The sequence below is a fragment of the Pelobates fuscus genome, chromosome 12 (genome assembly GCF_036172605.1).
Source record: "Pelobates fuscus isolate aPelFus1 chromosome 12, aPelFus1.pri, whole genome shotgun sequence".
NCBI classification, from domain to species: domain Eukaryota; kingdom Metazoa; phylum Chordata; class Amphibia; order Anura; family Pelobatidae; genus Pelobates; species Pelobates fuscus.
The window spans coordinates 39,044,998-39,065,858 of record NC_086328.1 but is presented as its reverse complement, the minus strand read 5'-3'; the positions used below and the strand labels follow the sequence as shown (position 1 = coordinate 39,065,858).

At 42.3% G+C, this 20,861-nt stretch overlaps 3 protein-coding genes across 3 annotated transcripts in view; 2 read left to right on the top strand and 1 right to left on the bottom strand.

The window, feature by feature from the left end:
- Nucleotides 1-1,472, top strand: part of NECAB2 (N-terminal EF-hand calcium binding protein 2) — a 114,729-nt gene extending 113,257 nt beyond the window's left edge. The window contains exon 13 of the mRNA XM_063437622.1: nt 503-1,472. Coding sequence (XP_063293692.1) covers nt 503-531 — 29 coding nt within the window. The 3' untranslated portion in view covers nt 532-1,472. The remainder of the gene's footprint in view (nt 1-502) is intronic.
- Nucleotides 1-20,861, top strand: part of LOC134578629 (inactive hydroxysteroid dehydrogenase-like protein 1) — a 1,053,979-nt gene that overhangs the window by 875,918 nt on the left and 157,200 nt on the right. The window lies entirely within an intron of this gene.
- SLC38A8 (solute carrier family 38 member 8) overlaps nt 7,097-20,861 on the bottom strand; it is a 30,861-nt gene continuing 17,096 nt past the window's right edge. The window contains exons 7-10 of the mRNA XM_063437816.1: nt 16,059-16,206; nt 14,201-14,400; nt 11,553-11,604; nt 7,097-7,216 (exon numbers count right to left, since the gene is read on the bottom strand). Coding sequence (XP_063293886.1) covers nt 7,117-7,216; nt 11,553-11,604; nt 14,201-14,400; nt 16,059-16,206 — 500 coding nt within the window. The 3' untranslated portion in view covers nt 7,097-7,116. The remainder of the gene's footprint in view (nt 7,217-11,552; nt 11,605-14,200; nt 14,401-16,058; nt 16,207-20,861) is intronic.

Here is a 20,861-nt window from a genome sequence, read left to right as displayed (position 1 = left end):
CAACAGCTAAATCCTTAGCCCTTATCCAGACCTTCAGCAGGGCCCTCAGACAGCAGCAGCTGAAATGAAGAAAGGCAGGGCTCTGCATACACGACTAAACAGGGAATCTACAGGCAGGAAACTTAGGCAAGTAAATGGCAGCCAAGAGACAGGAGGATAAGCACCTGAGCAAACAAGCTTCGGTCTCCACCTTCTGCCCCCAGTCAAACCTATTTACTGAATGAGTAAGCACAGGGGGCTCTAATGGCACTGAGACAAACCCTAACAGTCAGACCGGCTCCAGCTGAGGCAGCCCACCAGGAAATCTCCCAGCATCCCACTAGGCCAGTCCGGCACCGTTTGCTGTTATCATTGCTTGCCCATTTTAGCCACATTCACTACAATTCAGCAACTCAACCCTAGCATGAAGTATTAATAATTATCTAGAAGTCGAGATGTTGCAAATTAAGAAGAATATTTACTGAAGATACTCACATTTTGCAAACATCTGGTTCTCTTTCAGCTGCCTGGTGTACCTTAAGCAGAGATTGACATCGCTCTTTGGAAAGGCAGCCCCGAAGTCGGCTGTAGCATCAGTTACCCACTGAGCCTTGTCTCTCCATTCGACTTGAAGCCCTCGTAATTTTCTGGACGAGATGCATCCAACTACTTTGTACTAAGTGCTGTCTTTTAAATCCACTTAGTGGGGAATGTATTTGCTTGTAAAAGGGAAACTCCTGTAACCTTTCCTCTTTAACCCCCAAACAATTGCCTCAAAAGATCTATGTTTGAATGGTTCCTCATTAGAGGCAAACAAATAAAAAATACTAAAAAAACACAAACAAAAAAAAACTTAGTTTTGTAAACTTTGATTGAGGGTAGACTGCAGACTAACACCTGTTTAAGATAGGAGCGGATGGTACACTATTCTACAATAATTTCCTCCCACCACCAGTTTTAGAGAAGAAACGTGCTCATGGTCTACAACATATAAACATCACCTTCTCTGCTTTTGGATTCAATGAAATGTAAATTGTAATGTCTAGTTCCTACTGCCTAAAAAGTCTTAGCTACCCAGGTCAAGTTAAATGGTCCTAGATTTGTCCTGTTCCTTTATTCCTCAGGTCACCGTTTTACCTTCTGGCAGTAGACGGAACCCCGCTGTTTTTTGTTTTGTTTTATCTCCTAACGGTGCATGGTTTAGATTAGACGTTCAGTGCTCAGGGGAGCCTCAGTATCTGCTCCCGTGTTATCCGGTAACACGTTTTTGTTTTGTTTTTTAATCAGTAGGACTGAGATATGCAGACGCTTAATGGAATGTTAAATTTTTTCAATGTAATGTTTCCTATTCTATAACTCTATATGTAAACAAATTACTATTCGTATGGGTTTTACTGCAATGCAGGATGCTAGGAAATGCTATTTTAAAGTAACGATTTATTATAGGATATGTACAGCAGATAATATACCTAATAAAACTCATATAAGGTTTACTGTATTTTTTACTGTGTGGTTTGTGTCACTATCAATTCTTTTAAAGGAACACTAAGCACCAGAAGCACTACAGCTTGAGTTTCTGGGGAAAAGAGGCTATTCCTACAGTGTAAACACTGCCTTTTATAAGAAAAGGCCGTGTTTATATTAATTCTTAACACAACCTCTAGTGGCTATCTGAGTGAGTCCTGCAATCTTTGCATGGAGACGCTGAACATCAATCCTGCAGGGTTTTCCCCCCTGCCATCAACACTACTGCTGGGGCACACAAATCTAAATAGCCCTAAGACCACTCTAACATTAGGAGTACATGTTTGTATTCCCAACATTAGAGTGTTTTTCTTTAAGCAATAAATCTGCAAGGCATACCCCCAGTCATTACTGCCTTACCCTGTCCATCACATACAATTTTTCCAGAGAAGGAGAACTATGGAAAACTCCAGTTCTTTAAATGTGCATATGGATTTGTGATAGTGTGCAGGTAATTTCTTCAGTTTTTTATGCTATTCAGACCTACTTGAGTGCTGATGTCACAAAGGACGGATGAAACAGGACTTCCTGTTTTACACAAACTCTATTAATTATGGACACCCTTTCTCTTACAAAAAGCTGTTAACTGCATACACCCAAACATTGATGTCCCAAGTGGGACACTGGTGGGAGGAATTTAAAGAGGGCAGGTCCGGACTAATTACTGGCAGGTCAGCTTGGTGTAAATGCTCGCTGTAGGGTACTAGTGCCCTTAGCATATCACCAGGTGTGTCTATTGATAATTCAGTGTATTTTAGGGACACTACGCATTTTTGAGACCGTTCTCTGGTATCCCAAGACGGGACACCAAAGAACAAAGTTGCAACAGAATCTGAAAATTAGGACTTTCTCGCCAAAATCGGGGCAAAGTACTTTCCCTGCAAACTATGTACATCATACATACACTGAATTTTCAAAAATACTAAATTAATTGCAAATTTTAAGTATAGATTACTTTGAAAACGCTTCCAATTCAGTTGTTTTGGCTTAAATGTGACACATTTATGAAAAGTTATGAGAATGGTTTATTTACTAAACTGGACATTTTAAGCCAAAATATCTGAATTGGAAAAATTCGCAAACTTAAGTATTGGTACCCTGGCTTAAAAATATGTCCATTCTCCACAATTTTGGTTTAGTGAATGACCACTACATACAAAGATGGTTTAGGGTAGATTTATCTTAAACCATTCACAGGGTGACCAGACGTCCCAGTTATCCCGCAATCTTCCTGGTTTGCACCCATTTGTCCCGCATGAATGTCCCAGTTTTGCACAGCCGGCTCCTTTCCCCATGTGCCAAGGCTGACAGGGGAGATCCTTTCATCTCTCCTGCCAGCCTCATGCAGAGCAGGCTCTGCTATCTGCCTTCCTGGGCCATTTTGGAGATCAAACATCTCCCTTACCGGCCCCAAGGCAGTTTTTCAGCTGCAGAGGGAGATATGGAGATGAGCCTGGGAGACACACGCTCCTCCCACGAGTAGGCGGGTCGGAGCGTTGCTGCAAGTTACCATGGCAACGCTCTGAGACTGAACTGTACTAGCAGGAGGAGAGAGGGGCTGCAGGCTGAACTGCTTGTGCCACCACTGGACCACCTGGGATTCAAATTAGTTAAAATTACAAATTTAGTTTTTTTTTTTTTTTTTAAATATATAAATTTGCTCCATTATTCCCCCCACACACACACACTGAGCCTCTACTTACACTATGCCCCCTCCAGACACTGAACCCCTACACACACACTACACCCCCCACACACTGCACTTTCCACAAAATCACTCATCCCCCACACTGCACCCTCCAACACTCTCACACCCCTTCCCCCCCACACTGCAGTCTGCCTCTGTGTGTGTATTCAGCAGCCTGTCTGTGTGTATTCAGCTGTCTGTCTGTGTGTATTCAGCTGTCTGTCTGTGTGTATTCAGCTGTCTGTCTGTGTGTATTCAGCTGTCTGTCTGTGTGTATTCAGCTGTCTGTCTGTGTGTATTCAGCTGTCTGTCTGTGTGTATTCAGCTGTCTGTCTGTGTATGTATTCAACAGTCTTTGTTTATTCAGCAGTCTGTCTGTCTTGTGTGTGTGTGTGTGTGTACTTAGCAGAGTGTGTGTACTTAGCAGTCTGTCTGTCTTGTGTGTGTGTGTATGTTTGTATGTACTCAGCAGTCTCAGTATGTATTGTATTTGTTGGAGGTACACTTGCATTGAAAAAAAATCTAATTAATCCAGTTTGGCTTTCTATATCATTACCTACAATTACACATTGAATACCCAAGCTTAAAAAAAGTATAATTAAAAAAAAAAATAGCAAAAACAAACACTAGCATAGGTGTGTGCCTGGGCACTCCCTAATCCCCGCGGCCCGCACTGTGGGCCTCCCTCTGTGGGCCGGTGGGGAGATCATGGATCTCCCTTATCGGCCCACAGGTGGGGAAGGAGGCAGGATAGGACCCGGGGAGCTCTAGCCAGCAGCTCCGCAAGGTTCCTCTCGCGAGAGCTGAGCATTGCCACGGCAACGCTCAGATCTCGCAAGAGTGAACTCTAGCCCCGCAGGCTAGAGTTCACTCTCCACTGGACCACCAGGGATGGCAGCAGCACGGTCCCCTCTCCCTATCATAATTAAGCACTTAATGGATTACCAAATAATTGGAACTTGCTTATAACCAACAGATATAATTTATAAAATTAAGAAAACACTCTGTCACTCATTCTGGCAAATACAGTGGTCGACTGCATGTTACAGTTAGAATATTAAAATTCATATTTTAATGATTGTTATGTTTTTGCATTTATAAATAAGCAATTAAAAGGACTGAACATTACAAAGCAATTTAAGAGCTGAAGATGTTCTTAGATCGGTATTTGCCAAAAAGAAAATACACAAGCGAAATGTCATAGTTTTGTTTCGATTAAATAAAAAACAAAATTGTCAGTCTAAAATTTAAATTTTCTACAATTTATGCAACAAATTAAAACCGTAAGATTGATACAAAATGTGCAGTTGCTAACAGGACGACAAAAACAAAACAACAACAAAAAAACAATGCAATTTAGGTAGCATAATGCACTTGTTCCCATGTTTATTTTAAAAACAGGCTTGCTTTATATTTACACACAAAAAAATGGAGGCCAATCCAATTTGTATAGGTGTGCATAGATGAAGTGGATGAAGAGAAAACATGACAATTCCTAGGGAGATAGATGACACTGTCACTTAAAACACGGACTGAGCATATTTCATTGTCACGTTCATGCTGGCTTCAGGAATAATTGCCATTTTTTCTTTTGCAGCTCATTAGCAGTTTAATTAAATGTTAAGTTGGCTGTTACAATAGTGGACTTCAATTAAATGCCTGGCCCAGGTGCATCAGTGGGGGTAGGAGTTTCTATTGCAAGCCAATTAATACACTTTCACCGGCTATATTTCTTGGTAATAAAAACCATTATAGGGTAGAAATGACCAAGATATTTAACAATTGTCCAATATAAGGCAGTGCTGGCCAAAACTGTTTCTACACCCCAGAGGTTTCTTATTTTAATACACTCAGGGCATAGACTGAGGGTGAGAAACAGGATACAAAAAGATTGACAAAGTTACAATAAGCACACTGTACATAGCAGGAATGAGATCTTCTAGAACAAAGTACATTATACGTCTCATGTACATATGATCAGAGAAGGCATCCCACCCAGTCTGTCTGTCTGAAGATTGACCAGGAAATCTATGGGTTAGAATGAGTTCCTCGGTGTATCAGACTGCCTAGAGTTATGGATTAGAACAGGAAAAGAGAAATACCTATGTAACATATGTTGGCAGCCTGTATTTTGGAAGAATCTAATTCAGACAGGTCTGGAATATAGCAGTACAATCTATTACTGTTAAAATGTTAACAAGTCCTTTTAAATAAAAATAAAAAAAATAAATTAAAAAAAATTAAAGGGGCGGAGCCTGACCACCAAGCCGTGCAGACACGCAAAGCACGAGCTCCTGCCTGGCGGGCCGAAAACCGGGAAATAGCGACGGCAACTCTGCCAGAAAACCACCGGGGGTGCACCACCCACGTCGGGGGTGTCCCACGGACCCGATCGAGTCCACCCCGGAGCCTGTCGGAACTACGGGAGCGGAAATTCAAGTGCGGCCTACTGGGATTAGGGCCGGGGAGAGGCGGCCGCTCTCCCCGACACCGGAACCCTTGTGAGACCTTACACCTCCCAACCCCCCCCCCTCGGACCGGTGGGGGACATCCCGGTCCACACTGGACAATCTACCTGGCACAGAGGGCAGCTGAACTGACCACACAACAAGCGAGGGCATTAAACTGCCATATCCATATCCAAAAAGACATATCCAAAATGGCCGCCCAGAGCCGGCCTAACGAGCAGAGTACCCGCGTCCAGCCACCCACATACCTCCTGGGGGATTTAGACCAGATCTGCACAGGCTTTTGGGCCTTACTACACAGCCGCGGAATGGCTCTCCAACGGGCGGTGAAAACTGTGGCTTCATGGGTCCGACCCGCAACGAGACGCCGCTGCTACAGATACCTGCCTCAAGCTCCCAGAGCAGCCATCAGGCGACGCAGATACTTGCGATCCCCACGGCGGGAAAAGGTATCTAGATGCTCCCACTCCCAGATTCTCATAAGTGGAAAAGCCCACCGAGCAGACCACACAAGCACCCCACCTCACCTAAAGCCATACCTCGAGCGCAGCAAGACCCAGCTCATCCAGCATGGCGCACCTCCACACCCTACAGCCTCAGCGACAAACAACGGCATGACATGGAGGTACACCCCAAGGCCTAACGGTGGAGCCAAATCCCGACTGTGGGACACTTTGGAAGAAGCGCAACTCAGCCGGATACTGGGCCCAGAGCGAAGATGCAGCCCACCTGAGACACGCTACCAGATCATCTGTACACCGCTTCACAACAGCTACCACGAGCCTCCAAGCGCCGGCATCGGCTGATAAAGGACTAACATTACAGGTCTGGTCTCCAATAGCATTAGGCTGTGACCCTTTTGACCATCACTGACTACCTACCACGCTATGCTGACCATTATATTTTAGCAGCAACACCTCCTGCACTCACTGAACTCTTACACCATGTTAATGTGGGAATTTTTTGTAGACTTATACTGTTAGGTGCATTACAAATCTGTATCTAATATGTCTCCCATGCTTGCATGTTACCGAATACTATGTTTAATACGCCTCTACTGCCTATTTTGTTCGTTGATATATTTAGTTTATCACCTAGCTAATCAAACCACGGTTTAACTACTAAAGCGATGACATTCACTATAACTCTTAACCCTAAGCTACTGTTACATAGCGATAAGGAACTAATAATGACAAACGTACTTAGCCAGCTTGTACCTAGCATGTTTTATTACTATAAAAAAATTTGTGCATTTCCTCTAAATGCTGCTTGAATGTTAACAAATCTGTGTGCTCAAACTGTCTGATTATGCTGTTGTGGCATTATTAGCACGCTCATGTTATTTTCTCTGCACAGCAAAAATAAAGAATTAAAAAAAAAAAAAAAAAAAAATTAAAAACACTTAAAAATAAAAAACATGGGCAAGTCCGTGCATCACTTCACCAAATTCACCACATCTTATAACTTAAGTAATTCCATGACTGCAGTTGTTGTGCTTTGACCAAAGATGAAGGCCCCGCAGAGTACTGAAACAATGCCCCAGGCAACCAGACAGTATCTGAAAAAGGCAAGATTGAATACAGTTTCACTCTTTTTGAATCTATAACTTGAACTAGTAGTTTAATGTATCTCGTGAGATCTACGTAGTAAGGACTGACGGACAGTGCAGGTTTTTTTCCACGTTAGATTGGAAAAGGAGGAAAAAGCCTTATTTGGCTCCCTTGGGAGTCAAAATATATACTTATAGGAACACTTCAGCAAATGGAAGTGCTTCAGGGGTTAAATGAGAATTCTAAACACATAGCGCACTTCAGCTTGCTGAAAACCTTTGTGTGTCTGTAAATATATATTTTTCCCCCCCAATAAAAAAGCCCCAATGAGCAGCCTCTGAATGGTCAATCCTCCAGCACAGACTGAAAGGCTTTATATACACAGAGCTGCAGTGTTAACTTTATGGTATTGGCTGGAAGCATGATTAAAAACCCGTATTGTGTACATTTTCCTTATGGATATATCCCACCATGGCATCAGCTTTAGCAGACACTCCACTGACCAAATAAAAATTATTAATGAAACGATTTATGAAATGCATTCATTACATTATGCATGTGTGCCCTCAGAGTAGACTTTCGGTCACAATCCAGTCACCGACTTCCCATTGCAGCTCAATGAAAAGTCTTTGCAAAGTAGGTGATCTCAGCAAAAGGGCTTTAAGTGTTTGCACTGTCCCTTTAAAATTAACAAAAAACTAAATATGAGATCACTGAGAACCGGGCAAAAGTTTAAACCTCCATAGCTTGCCCTTCTGTTAATCACTGCCAAGATCTCAAAAATGTTTTTTCTCAATTGTGCCATTACAGAGAGGACCTATACAATTTGCATATGAGTTTGATCCCACCGAAAAGGGCAGTCCAGCTCCGAAATGCTGGTGAGTTCCCTTTTACCAAAAGATACAGCAACACCAGGTGATCGCTTCAGTGGACCTAGTCAGCAAGGTGTGGCTGTTACCCCACTAGGCATAGTAAGCAGTGTCCCTTTAAATGGATATTCCAAGCATGTTTAGCTCTATTAAGCAGTGTTTGTGTATAGATCATATTCCTGCAGTCTTACATTTTTTCCAATATCTGCCATTTAGGAGTTAAATCACTTTGATTGTGCAGTCCAAGCCACGTCTCCCCTGGATGGCACTCACACAGCCTCCATGGGGATTTTTTCCCTCTTTTATGGCATAGTGTGTTTATTTTTAAAGTTCAAATAACTGAGCATGAGATAAGAACTTCTAATCACATACGAGAGTGCCGTATGCTCTAGCAGGCAATATAAACAACATGAGACTGTGAATTGACAGGGAATTCTAAATTAAACACATTGTGCAAAAAGGGACACAAAAAGCTCTCTTTTGTGTAGGGAGGCTGTGTGAGGCACACCCAGCAGAGGGCTGCATAAACAAAAGTGATTCAACTCCAAATTACACAATTGAGCATTGAGACTGCAGGAGCATTATCTATACACAAAAGCTAAATCATTAAGCTAAAGATGTTTTGGTACTTAGAGTATCCTAAGATGGAGTGTGTACTGCAATACATAACTTATGGAAGATGGCAGTCTCAACCTAGTTTCTATGATGACATTTGTACATGTACGGTTGTCATGGGCCCGTGGTCCTCGGGGGCCCGGGCTGCTCTGGGAGTTCCGGGCCCCAAATTCCCTATGTACACATATATAGCACTTTTCATGTGTGTGTGTACCTTCGGGCCTCCATCTCCCTGTTCACTGCAGAGGGTTACCCAGCACACTCGGACTTCACTTCCCAGCAGCTCTGCTGTCTTTAAAGCTCGCAAGCTCTGCGTACCCATGGCAACGCTCTGGGTTAACATGGCACTGCTCTACGCGGCACGCAGGTTCGTCTCGCAAGAGTTAGAAACAGGGGAGCTGCTGGGATGTGAAGACCGAGTGTACTGGGTCCCCTCTGCAGTGAACAGCACCTGACTCCAAACACCATACCACCTGATCACCAGGGAATGCAATCTCCGCATTCCATGGCTACAGGTAAGAAGCAGTGAAAGGGGAAATAAAATAATAATTTGTTCAAAAAAAGTCACAAAAAATAAATTATCACTTCCCTCCTTCCCCACCAATTGCAGTCCCTATTTTACATACACTACATCCCTACACAAACACACACTGTGCAGTGGAGGTAGGGTGTGTACAATGAATGCAGTGTGTGTGTTTGTGTAGTGGATGTAGAGCGTTTGTTTGTGGAGTGGAGGTGATGTATAGTGAATGCAGTGTTTGTGCAGTGGAGGTACTGTGTATAGTGAATCCAAACACAAACACACCCACTGCATTCACTATACATCACCTCCACTACACAGACACTCATTGCATTCACTATACACACTACACACAATGCAGTGAATGCAGTGTTTGTGCAGTGGAGCTACTGTGTATAGTGAATCCAAACACAAACACACCCACTGCATTCACTATACATCACCTCCACTACACAAACACTCATTTCATTCACTATACACACTACACACAAACACACTGTGCAGTCACTCTACACACACACACGCACACACACTACCTCCACTGCACAAACACACAATGCATTTACTAAACATACTACGCATTCTTTATATACACACTATATCCCTACACAAACACATATGGTGCAGTCAATATACACACACTACCTCAACTGCACAAACACACACTGCTTTTGCTATACACACTACCTCCACTGCACAGACACTGCATTTAATAGAAACATCACATCCACTACACAAACACACACATTGCATTCACTATACACTACATCCACTACACAAACACTTCATTCACTATACACACTATATCAACTACACAAACACTGAAATCACTATATATATAATATATATATATATATATATATATATATATATATATATATATATATAAAGAGATAAACTTGGCACTCACCCTTTTCAAAAAAAATTCCAATATTCTTGCCTGGGTGCAGACCTCAGCGTAGGTATAAATATTCCAATGTTATAATAAGGTGCACTCACAGGACTTTTTTTCAATAACTTACTTTTATTCTGAGAAGTGAATTACATGTGAAGAAAATATCGTAAATCGACGTTTCGACCCCTATAGGGCCTTTTTCAAGATCTTGAAAAAGGCCCTATAGGGGTCGAAACGTCGATTTACGATATTTTCTTCACATGTAATTCACTTCTCAGAATAAAAGTAAGTTATTGAAAAAAAGTCCTGTGAGTGCACCTTATTATAACATTGGAATATATATATATATATATATATATATATATACATATATATATATATATATATATATATATATATATATACACACACACACTACATCCACTGCATAAACACTACATTCACTATACATTCACTACATCCACTAAACATACACACACTGCATTAACTATACATTCACTACACAAACACACACTCTGCAGTATCCATACACAGTACATGCCTACGCAAACACACCCTGCATTTACTACACACACTACTCACTCTACATTATAGACACTGCATCTAATACACGCAAAAAACAGAATCCACTACACAAACATACACTCTGCATACACTATACCCACTGGATCTAATACATACAAACTCTTCACAAACCCACACTCTGCATCTAAAATACACTACATGCATTACACAAATGCACAATCTGCATTCACTATACACACGGCATCCATTACACACACTGCATCTGTGTAGGCGAACTCTGGGGTTGGGCTCTGGGGACCCAGACCTTGCGCTGTGTCAAGGGCCCCAAAATTTCTAATGGCAAACCTGGTTTGACTTCTTATCTGTGGTCCGCTCCCCACCTCCACTACTTTTAGTGAGCTAAGCCCTGCAAAAGAGCTTCTGACTATCAGATGTAGTTGAAGTAGGAAGGAGCACCTGGCAAAACACAGGTAAAATGTAAAACCATTCTGAAACGGACAACTTAGGGGAGGGGAGATTGGGAGGGGGGGGGGGGAGCAGTGGCATCCGTGAGCTGTAGTCATAATGGTGCTTGGAGTGTTCCTTTAAGTGATACCAGGTATCGAATAACAGTTTATGTGTCCTAGCAACTCCGTAGAATGAGCAGGTCTGGACAGGTTAATAAATATCTGTGCAGCATTCTCAAGAATGAATTAATAAATAGGCACAGGATGTTGTATGGCACATGTTTTGCAAATATTTTGCAGATAAAATGGTCAATAATTAACTACCATCACTTATTTTGGACCTCTGTTATGTAGATATCTAGGAAGGGTATACTTGTACATCTAATGTATACAAAGCACATATGATATAGGATCAATTTAAACACAGACAGCCAATAATGTTATGCAGTAATAGGTTCTCCCCTCATCACTTACTTCTTCCTTCGCTCTATTGACTGTAGTTGCATAGCACATATCAGGCACAGCCCTGCAAAACAGTAGTAAAATAAACCATAAATAAACCAAGCTCTAACAAAGAATGAAGAAAATCGAAATTTAGAATTCGATTCAAGATTTAATACCAAGTTCCAACATATTGGTATGCAGTAGTGTTGAGTTCCATATATCCATTTACTATCAATATAAAACCATCTACAAAAGGTCGATCCCCAGATGTTTTAAAACTACAGCTTCCATGATGCTTGTCATTCTAAAAGGCATGCAAAGCATCATGGGAGTTGTAGTTCTATAACTGGTGATCTACCTTTTGGGCACCCACCGTGATCTACACGGTTCTTAGGTGCCCTTGATTTGTTCCAATTTTAACGCGTATGGGGTTTTCAGTGTGATTTACTTACACATTTAATAAACACAAGAATGATCAAGACTACTCGTCACAGACTAGACTGAGAAATTAAGTTTTAAAAAGATAAAGAACATTTTTATATTTTCCTTGAACAGACTCATGGTATGCTCGAAGCAGCACATTTAACCGTCACATTAGTAGGGTACTCTCTCTTTTCTCAAATTTACACCATTAAATAAAACATTGAAGGGGCGGGGCCTAACCTGCAAGCTGAACAGTCACATGGTGGAGGGGCTCCCACTACTCATGCTGATTATAGGGAAATACTCATGGACTTAAAGCCCAAAACAATGCCGGGGTGCGCTACCCAAGTTAAGGGCACCTTGGTGAATCGCCTGATACCAAACACTAGAGTTTCCTGCCATTGTGAACCCGAGGTGGCACGCTGCAGCCTGCAGCGGATGGAGCTGGGGGGAGACGCCCGCTCTCCTCGCCCATGCGCCGGGGGTACAGAGCCACTGACTGCCCGCTCCCTCCTCAGGACCGGTGGGGGTGATCCCGGTCCAACCCCTCAAAGCAGCCTGGACACAACGGACACAAACAGCAGAGCCAAACCAGCAGCCTCTAGCTACAAAGGCTTGCGCAATGGCGGACACCACGTGCGCTCACAACAGCAGCAAAGAAGAGTATAACACCCTGGCAATGCCTTCTGGGAGAAATTGGCTAGCAGAGAGTGACAGGCTAAAACATCTGTATACTCACCCGAAGAACGTCCCGCACGTCCCTGCTACGACCACGCTGGTCCCCGTCCGAAGGGAAGCCGAAGATGGCGCCAAAGACAGAGACCTCTCCCGCCTATCTGCAAACCAGCACAATTGAATCAAGCAGCGGGACCAACCAGAAAGATCCTACAGGTTCTCCCTAGATTCTGCATTAAGCCGAGACCCACGGTGAAACCGCCGAGAGGCAGACCTCCCTCACAACACTGGATCCTGACAAAGCCACGAAGATCCAGGGGGTCTCTGACAGGGGCACCATCTACTTGCAACATATATGCAGATCTCCACAGCACTAGGTCGGCAGACCCGAAGCCGGGACCCACGCAGCTGGACTCTGGTTTGCCCCAGCGGGATTTACATGCCTCACTAACACCCTTCCCTATGCTGGGTATAGGCTGAAGGGGAACTCACATGCCGGGAAGACACGGCGGATACCGCTCAGAACCCGCCTTGGCCACAACAGACACCACCTGGTCCATTCTGCAGCCTCCAAAACCACTACTTTCTATGCCTAGATATAATGTGAACCATAGTTTGCTACTGCATGATTGTTAGGGTACACTTTACCCCTATATATCATTCTGGGTTCCCAGCTGCCTTCCTGTCAGCCAGGCTCTGCTAACTCACAACCCCGTCTCTTGAGCGCAGCACGGGTACACTAACCAGATGTAACGAGTGAGCACACCGAGTTTCTGCTGCCGGTCAAACAGGCTCTTACATTACATTAAGTCAATGTCTATAAGCCTGTTTACGATTTTAAATCAATGTAAATGCCATGTCCGAGAATTCCGTGGATCTGTTTAAATCTCATGTAAGGTGTGAAAAATGTATTGTAGAATTCCACACCTCCCTGTCAAATATAAATAAAATATTGAGATAAGCAAAAAAAAAAAATTGGGATATTGGAGTTCCCCTTAACTCTCCCAGAGCAAGTCTTGCTTTATACTTCCATATTTTTGGCGCATGCATTATAGTTTTTATACTAGCGCAGTCAAATACATAAGCTGCTGGTCATGTAAGCATTTTTACAAGAGACTTCAGTATCATCGTATAAGTGTGGGGAAAGCTCTTGTCCAGCAGGATAATTATTTCTGATTGAAGAGGCTGAATCCTACACCCAGGCATTGATTTAGATAGGTGTGCTCAAGGTACCAAAATACAGCACAGGGACAAAATCTATATATAGAACTATAAAACTACCATGTTGGCATACCTATTGTATCTCATAATGCCCTCATCCCTCGCCACCCTCCGCCCCGCCCCCCCCCCCTTTTTTTTTATAGTTTTGTTTTTTTCCTGTAGGATTTCCTAACTTCTGCAGCACAATTTATTTAGGAGTGTCAATAAATAAAAAAAACTAAAATAAAAGACCAAACTGGACTGTTGCTTCATGGTATATGGTGTAGCCATCTCCCCTACTTTTAAACGTTTTTTTTGCTTGTTTTATTTATTATATATATTTTACATTGACATATATACAGATAGTAGGCAGTTCACACCTGGGAAAATGAAAATGAAGAAGGCACTAATTCCCCCGATGATCGAGATCACCTCACTGATATCTGGGACGAACATGGCGATTATCAATGTCACCAAGATCCAGAGAACTGTGAGCGTGAGACGCATAAAACGTTCATAAGACTCTGTCACATGCATGGAATAACCCTTGCGGTCTAACCAGACATCTTGCAGGACTGACCTGGAGAGAGAGAACACAAGAGGACTTCATAGAAAAATTGGGGTAAAACAGATCTTACAAAATATATATAAATTGTAGCATATCGAAAAGAGAAAAAGCAGAAATTACATAAGGTTCTGAAAATGCTATGTAAAATAGATTTTTCAAGTAGACACACAAATCAGAAAAAATTAAATATGCACAATATTTTAAAGGTTTGAAGGTTAACGTTAAATTGGCAAGATTCCATGAAAATACATGTTCTTTAAAGGAACGCTATGGCCTTGGTAATACAAATGTGTATTCCTAATGCCTAAGTTCCCTGTTATCCATCTAGTTTCCTGTCCCCATACACCTAGGGGAAATGTACTTTTACTGACCATTGCTCCCTCGCAGCACCGTCTCGCATCCATTGCTGAGCTCATCAAAGCGGATTATCACAACCAATTCAATGCTTTCCCCTAAAAAAGCATTAGGAGGCTAGTGCGCATGCTCGTCAAAACACTGAGCTGCGACAATTAAATGTTCTCTATGATGATGTGATAGAAAGAGTTTTACTCAGCGATTTTGGAGGAACAGTCTCTAGAGGCATTTAAACCTTTAATATAAATATAGCAATTCCTGCAGATGTGGTCTGGGTGCCTATAGTAAGGGATCACTGTGCAGGCATACTTTACGGTACAATAAATCTTTAGCTTAGGATGATCTAGAATGTACCAATACATTAACTCTAAAATCTAAGCGTTATTGGTTCTTTATCTGACCAAGGTCCACCTTCTCTTTGCCCATAAACTGTTCGATTCTTCAGGTAAAGAGAAGGTTGGCCAATCTGTGGAAATTGTCTAATACAAAGCATCCTTCTGATGAAAAATGTGTGATTTTTTTATTTTATTTTTTACTACTTTCAGGTATTTCAAAACAAAAATGGTTACAGATAATGGAGTTTCAATTAACTACACAAAAAAAAAAAAATTTTCCTCAGTTTTCATAAATACTTTTCTCATATACGCACATCTATATTTTTTAGAGGAAGATAGAACAACCACTTAGATACACCAGCCCGGCCAGAGAAAAATAAATAAATACACTTGTCATGTAGTACAATGTGCACATTGGACGATCCAATACAACATATGTTGGCACTGTAAAAAAAGAAACAAATAAAGTTCTTACTAGGAACACAGATCTAGCTACAGTAAAAATATAGTAAAAAAAATCTGGTATTTTACTGTGGACTCTATTTAAAGATATTCACAATGATACAAAGGGGGAGATTTATAAACTCTTCTGAAAAGTGATTTATTGTGAACGTATTCATTAAAGTGATTGTTTTCTTTATAGTAAATTCTGCCAATAACCATTTCGGAAGACCGCCAAATTTAAGTGAGAGTGGTGAGAAAAATGAAATTGACCACTAAAAATGGTGAAAAAAATGCATAAATCCATTATGTTGCCGAAAAGATGTTGCATATTAAAAAAATTAGGGTTAGGGTTCATTAGAACAGATGAAAAATACCTGACAAATATAATACATTGCATCAATAATTTGCTAGAAAATTATGTGTAACAGGAGATACTTCACTTCTCAAATTCACACAATTAGAGCAACCCTGTGTAATTGTAGAACGCTGATCTTAAAAAGTGCAATTAAAAACACACAAGCAATTATTATTCTTTACCTCCCTAGCAGCAGAACAATTGGGTAGATGGTAATGATAGAGACACCAAATAGAACTCTGGCAATTATAACAATCACGTCGTCACCAGGATAAGACACCAGGATATCAGCAGCTACAAGTTCTCCAAATGTGAGGAATCCATAGAGACCTGTGAATCAATGACATTTCTCTGAATGAATATCTAACTGATCTCCATATAATAAAAGAAAGGAAAATCTTTTTGGTCATCATAAATGTGTTCCGACCTTCTAATTATAGGTCAGAGTGCAAATGTTTCAATAGTATGTACCATGACCTGTTAGGGACAGAAACAACCAAACTCTTCCATGAGTTACAGGTCTTTACAACCAATCACTAGCATGCATTCACCAGACATAAGAAACATAGAAACATAGAATGTGACGGCAGATAAGAACCATTCGGCCCATCTAGTCTGCCCAATTTTCTAAATACTTTCATTAGTCCCTGGCCTTATCTTATAGTTAGGATAGCCTTATGCCTATCCCACGCATGCTTAAACTCCTTTACTGTGTTAACCTCTACCACTTCAGCTGGAAGGCTATTCCATGCATCCACTACCCTCTCAGTAGAGTAATACTTCCTGATATTATTTTTAAACATTTGTCCCTCTAATTTAAGACTATGTCCTCTTGTTGTGGTAGTTTTTTTTGTCTTTTAAATACAGTCTCCTCCTTTACTGTGTTGACTCCCTTTATGTATTTAAATGTTTCTATCATATCCCCCCGTATGGTCTTTCCTCCAAGCTATACATGTCCAGATCCCTTAACCTTTCCTGGTAAGTTTTATCCTGCAATCCATGAACCAGTTTAGTAGCCCTTCTCTGAACTCTTTCCAAGGTATCAATATCCTTCTGAAGATACCGTTTCCAGTACTGTGCTCTGTAAACTGTCAGTTGTCACAGCTCTGACCATTTTTCTAATTTACCTAAATCATTTGCCATTCAGCTAATCCCTCTTGGAACATCAACCCTGTTGCAAATTTAAGAATCATCAGGAAAAAGACATACCTTCTGCAATATCACTAATAAAAACATTAAAGAGAATGGGTCCAAGTACAGATCCCTGAGGTACCCCACTGGTGACAAGCCCAAGCTTCGAATATACTCCATTGACTACAACCCTCTGTTGCCTGTCACTCAGCCACTGCCTTACCCATTCAACAATATTGGAATCCAAACTTAAAGATTGCAATTTATTGATGAGCCTTCTATGTGCAATAGTGTCAAAAGCCTTACTGAAATCTAGGTAAGCAATGTCTACTGCACCACCCGTATCTATTATTTCACTTACCCAATCAAAAAAAATCAATAAGATTAGTGTGGCGGTCCACCTGGCACCCAGACTGAGTGCCTCCGCCAATCACTGCTTCCTAGTAACTCTGAGTACTCCAAGCACTCCGCCAGACACCATAACCACCATAAATCCCGCAGCCAGCGTTACAGCTTGGTTGGGGTCTCGCTGCCCTACACCCACCCTGTACCCAAGACCAGGATCCAGCTTCCAGTGGGTAGACCTCTCTCAATCCAGAGAGTAAAGCAGGATAGCTCTTAGAAGAGCTAGTGATTATAATCCAAGGGAGTATAATGAGTATAGCAATCCCCAAAGTGAATATAGCTGTTCCCTCCACACATTTATTTATTTATAAAATATTTTACCAGGAAAGATACATTGAGATTTCTCTCGTATTCAAGTATGTCCTGGGTCCACAAATCATTGCATTGTTACATTAGAATACAATAAAATACAAAAACAATATTAATACACAATATATACAAAATGTAACATAGACCAGGTAGGAAATATATAATCAACCATGAGAGGTGCATTCTGTTTTGAGGTATGCAGAGAGGGACTTTAGGCTTGGGGAAGATTTTAAAGTGTGCCGGAGGTTCCACAATTGCAGTGCTCTGTAGGAGAAGGAGGATCAGGCCACTTTCTTTTTGTATTGAGGTAGACTAAATAAAGTGCTGGTACTGGATCGGAGCATATAGGAGGTGGGAACAGCCGAGGAGAGCGTTCTGCTCAGGTAGGGCGGGAGTTTCCCTGAAAAGCTCTTAAACACAAGCAGTGGAGTATCCTGGTTTTGTGCTGCCCTAGGCAGGACAAAACTCAGGCGCCCCCCCTCCCGCCCACGCCACTCCATCCAACCCTTCCCCCCGCCCGCACCACCCCCACCCTTCCCCCGCCCCGCCTTCTAAATACACACACACACATTCACTTACAGATACGCATACACTAGCTAACAGAAACACACACACACTTACTAACAGACACACACACTCGCACTAACAGATACACACACACGCACTAACAGACACACACACTGACATACACAGACACACTAACAGACAATCACACACACACTAACAGACAATCACACACACACTAACAGACATTCACACACACACTAACAGACATACACAGACACACACTAACAGACACACACACACACACTAACAGACAGACACACACTAACAGACAGACACACAGACACACACACAGACATTCACACACACACACTAACAGACATACACACACACTAACAGACATACACACATACTCACTCACTCACATATTTAACATTTTTCTTTTTAAATTTACCCCCCCCCCCAGCCTCCTTACCTTTGGGAATGCTGGGGGGGGGGGTCCTATTTCTCCCTGGTGGTCCAGTGGCTGCTGGGCGGCGCTGGCGGGCGGCGCTGGCGGGCGGCTGGCGAGGGAGCACTTCCTCTGAGCTGTCTGCTCAGCTCCCTCGTGCACCGCAAAGTGAGGCTGGGAGCCGGAATATGACATCATATTCCGGCTCCCAGCCTCACTCTGCGGCACGCGAGGGAGCTGAGCAGACAGCTCAGAGGAAGTGCTCCCTCGCCAGCCGCCCGCCAGCGCCGCCCAGCATATCGCCCGCCCAGAGGGCTTGTCAGTTAGCCGCAAGGCTAACAAGGCATTTGCCCTGGGCATTTGGGGGCGGCGTTTTTTGCCGCCCCCTGGAAAATGCTGCCCAAGGCAAATGCCTTGTTTGCCTCGCGGCTAATACACCCCTGAACACAAGGCTGGAAAGATGAAGGGTGCATCTGGGTTCCAGCGACAGCCAATTTAGTTCTTTTAGCATGTCACAATGGTGGGTCCTGTAATTACATTGTAGCACAAATCGGCAGAACGAGTTATACAATGTATTGAGTTTATTAATGTGGGATTGCGATGCAGATGCATATACTACATCCCCATAATCAATGATTGGCATCAGCATTTGCTGTACAATCTTATCCTTTACTGTAGGGATTAGGCAGGATTTGTTTCTCTACAGGGCACCTAGTTTTGGATAAAGTTTAGATGCATGTTTTTCTATGTGGAGGCCAAAAGATAGATTGGGGTCTAACATCATACCAAAGTATTTGAAAGAGTGGACTGCGGTCAGTGTGCCATTTGAATTTGTTTTGATGGATAGGTGGGAATTGTGTAATTTGTGTAATTTAGGTACTGTTCCAAAGATCATTGTGACAGTTTTGTCAGTGTTTAGGACAAGTTTGTTTTTTGCGATCCACTTTTCTACCTCTTTAAACTGGTCTTGGAGCACAGCCTCAAGCTGTGGTAGATTGGATTTGCTCGCATAGATTACTGTGTCATCTGCGTACATGTGTACATTTGAGGATTTGCAGACATTAGGCAGATCATTTATAAATAATGTAAATAGTAGGGGGCCAAGAATAGAACCTTGGGGAACACCACACATGACACATGAGACGAGGCTCTATGTTGAGGGTGAAGAGGAACTGATTTATTGGTAGCCACAACTGGCCTTATATGCAAGTCCCCATGCAAGGGGTTTTCCATGATATATTCCAGGGGCATTCCCCACTGGACCTGAAAGGGGACTATGACAAAGTACACACTGTAATGACATTGGCTCTCAGGTTCTGGACACTCCCACACAAAATAGGATAATCCCTCCCTTGTGCCTGAGAGATAATGGAGTCAGGAACGGTACTGTTCATAAATTTTACAATATCACAAAAGTACCCCCCAAAACACATGGAAACCCCACAAAAATCCCCTGATAGCCCCGATCTGGGGGACCAACATATCCAAAAATCACCCAGATCAGTTCAGGGGTTTGGGATTTCCATGGAAGTCATAGTTTAGACCGACCGTGCATATGGTCCTATGCCCAAAACAGTTCCAGGGAATTAGGGCCAATGGTCAGTCTCTCTTTCTGGCAAGAGGCTGGCCAGCAGGCCCCTCCAAGAGCCGGTGGCGAGGTTACTTTCGTCACAAATAGTTTGTCATGAACTCCGTGAAGTAAACCCATGTTGTCTCTGATCTTGAAATCCATGTGTTTTTAGATGTTCAACAATCCTATCCTTTAACATGGTTTCCATCACTTTCCCTACTACTGTTGTAAGGCTTACTGGCCTATAGTTGCCCGAATCCTCCCTACTTCCTTTCTTGTGAATGGGTACAACATTTGCTAATTTCCAGTATTCTGGGACAACTCCTGTTAACAATGATTGGTTAAATAAATCCGTAAATGGTTTTGCTACTACATTACTAAGTTTTCTTAATAATTTGGGTGTATTCCATCAGGCCCCATCGACCTATTTGTCTTTACTTTTGACAGTTGAAATAGAACCTCTGCAAACTCACATGTAACAAATGACTTATTTGTCCTATTTTTTAATTGAAGTCCCTCTCCTTCATTTTCAGCTGTAAATACTGAACAATTATTTTCATTGAGGCAGTCAGCCAGACCTTTATCCTCTTCTACATACCTTCCTTGTTTTGGTTT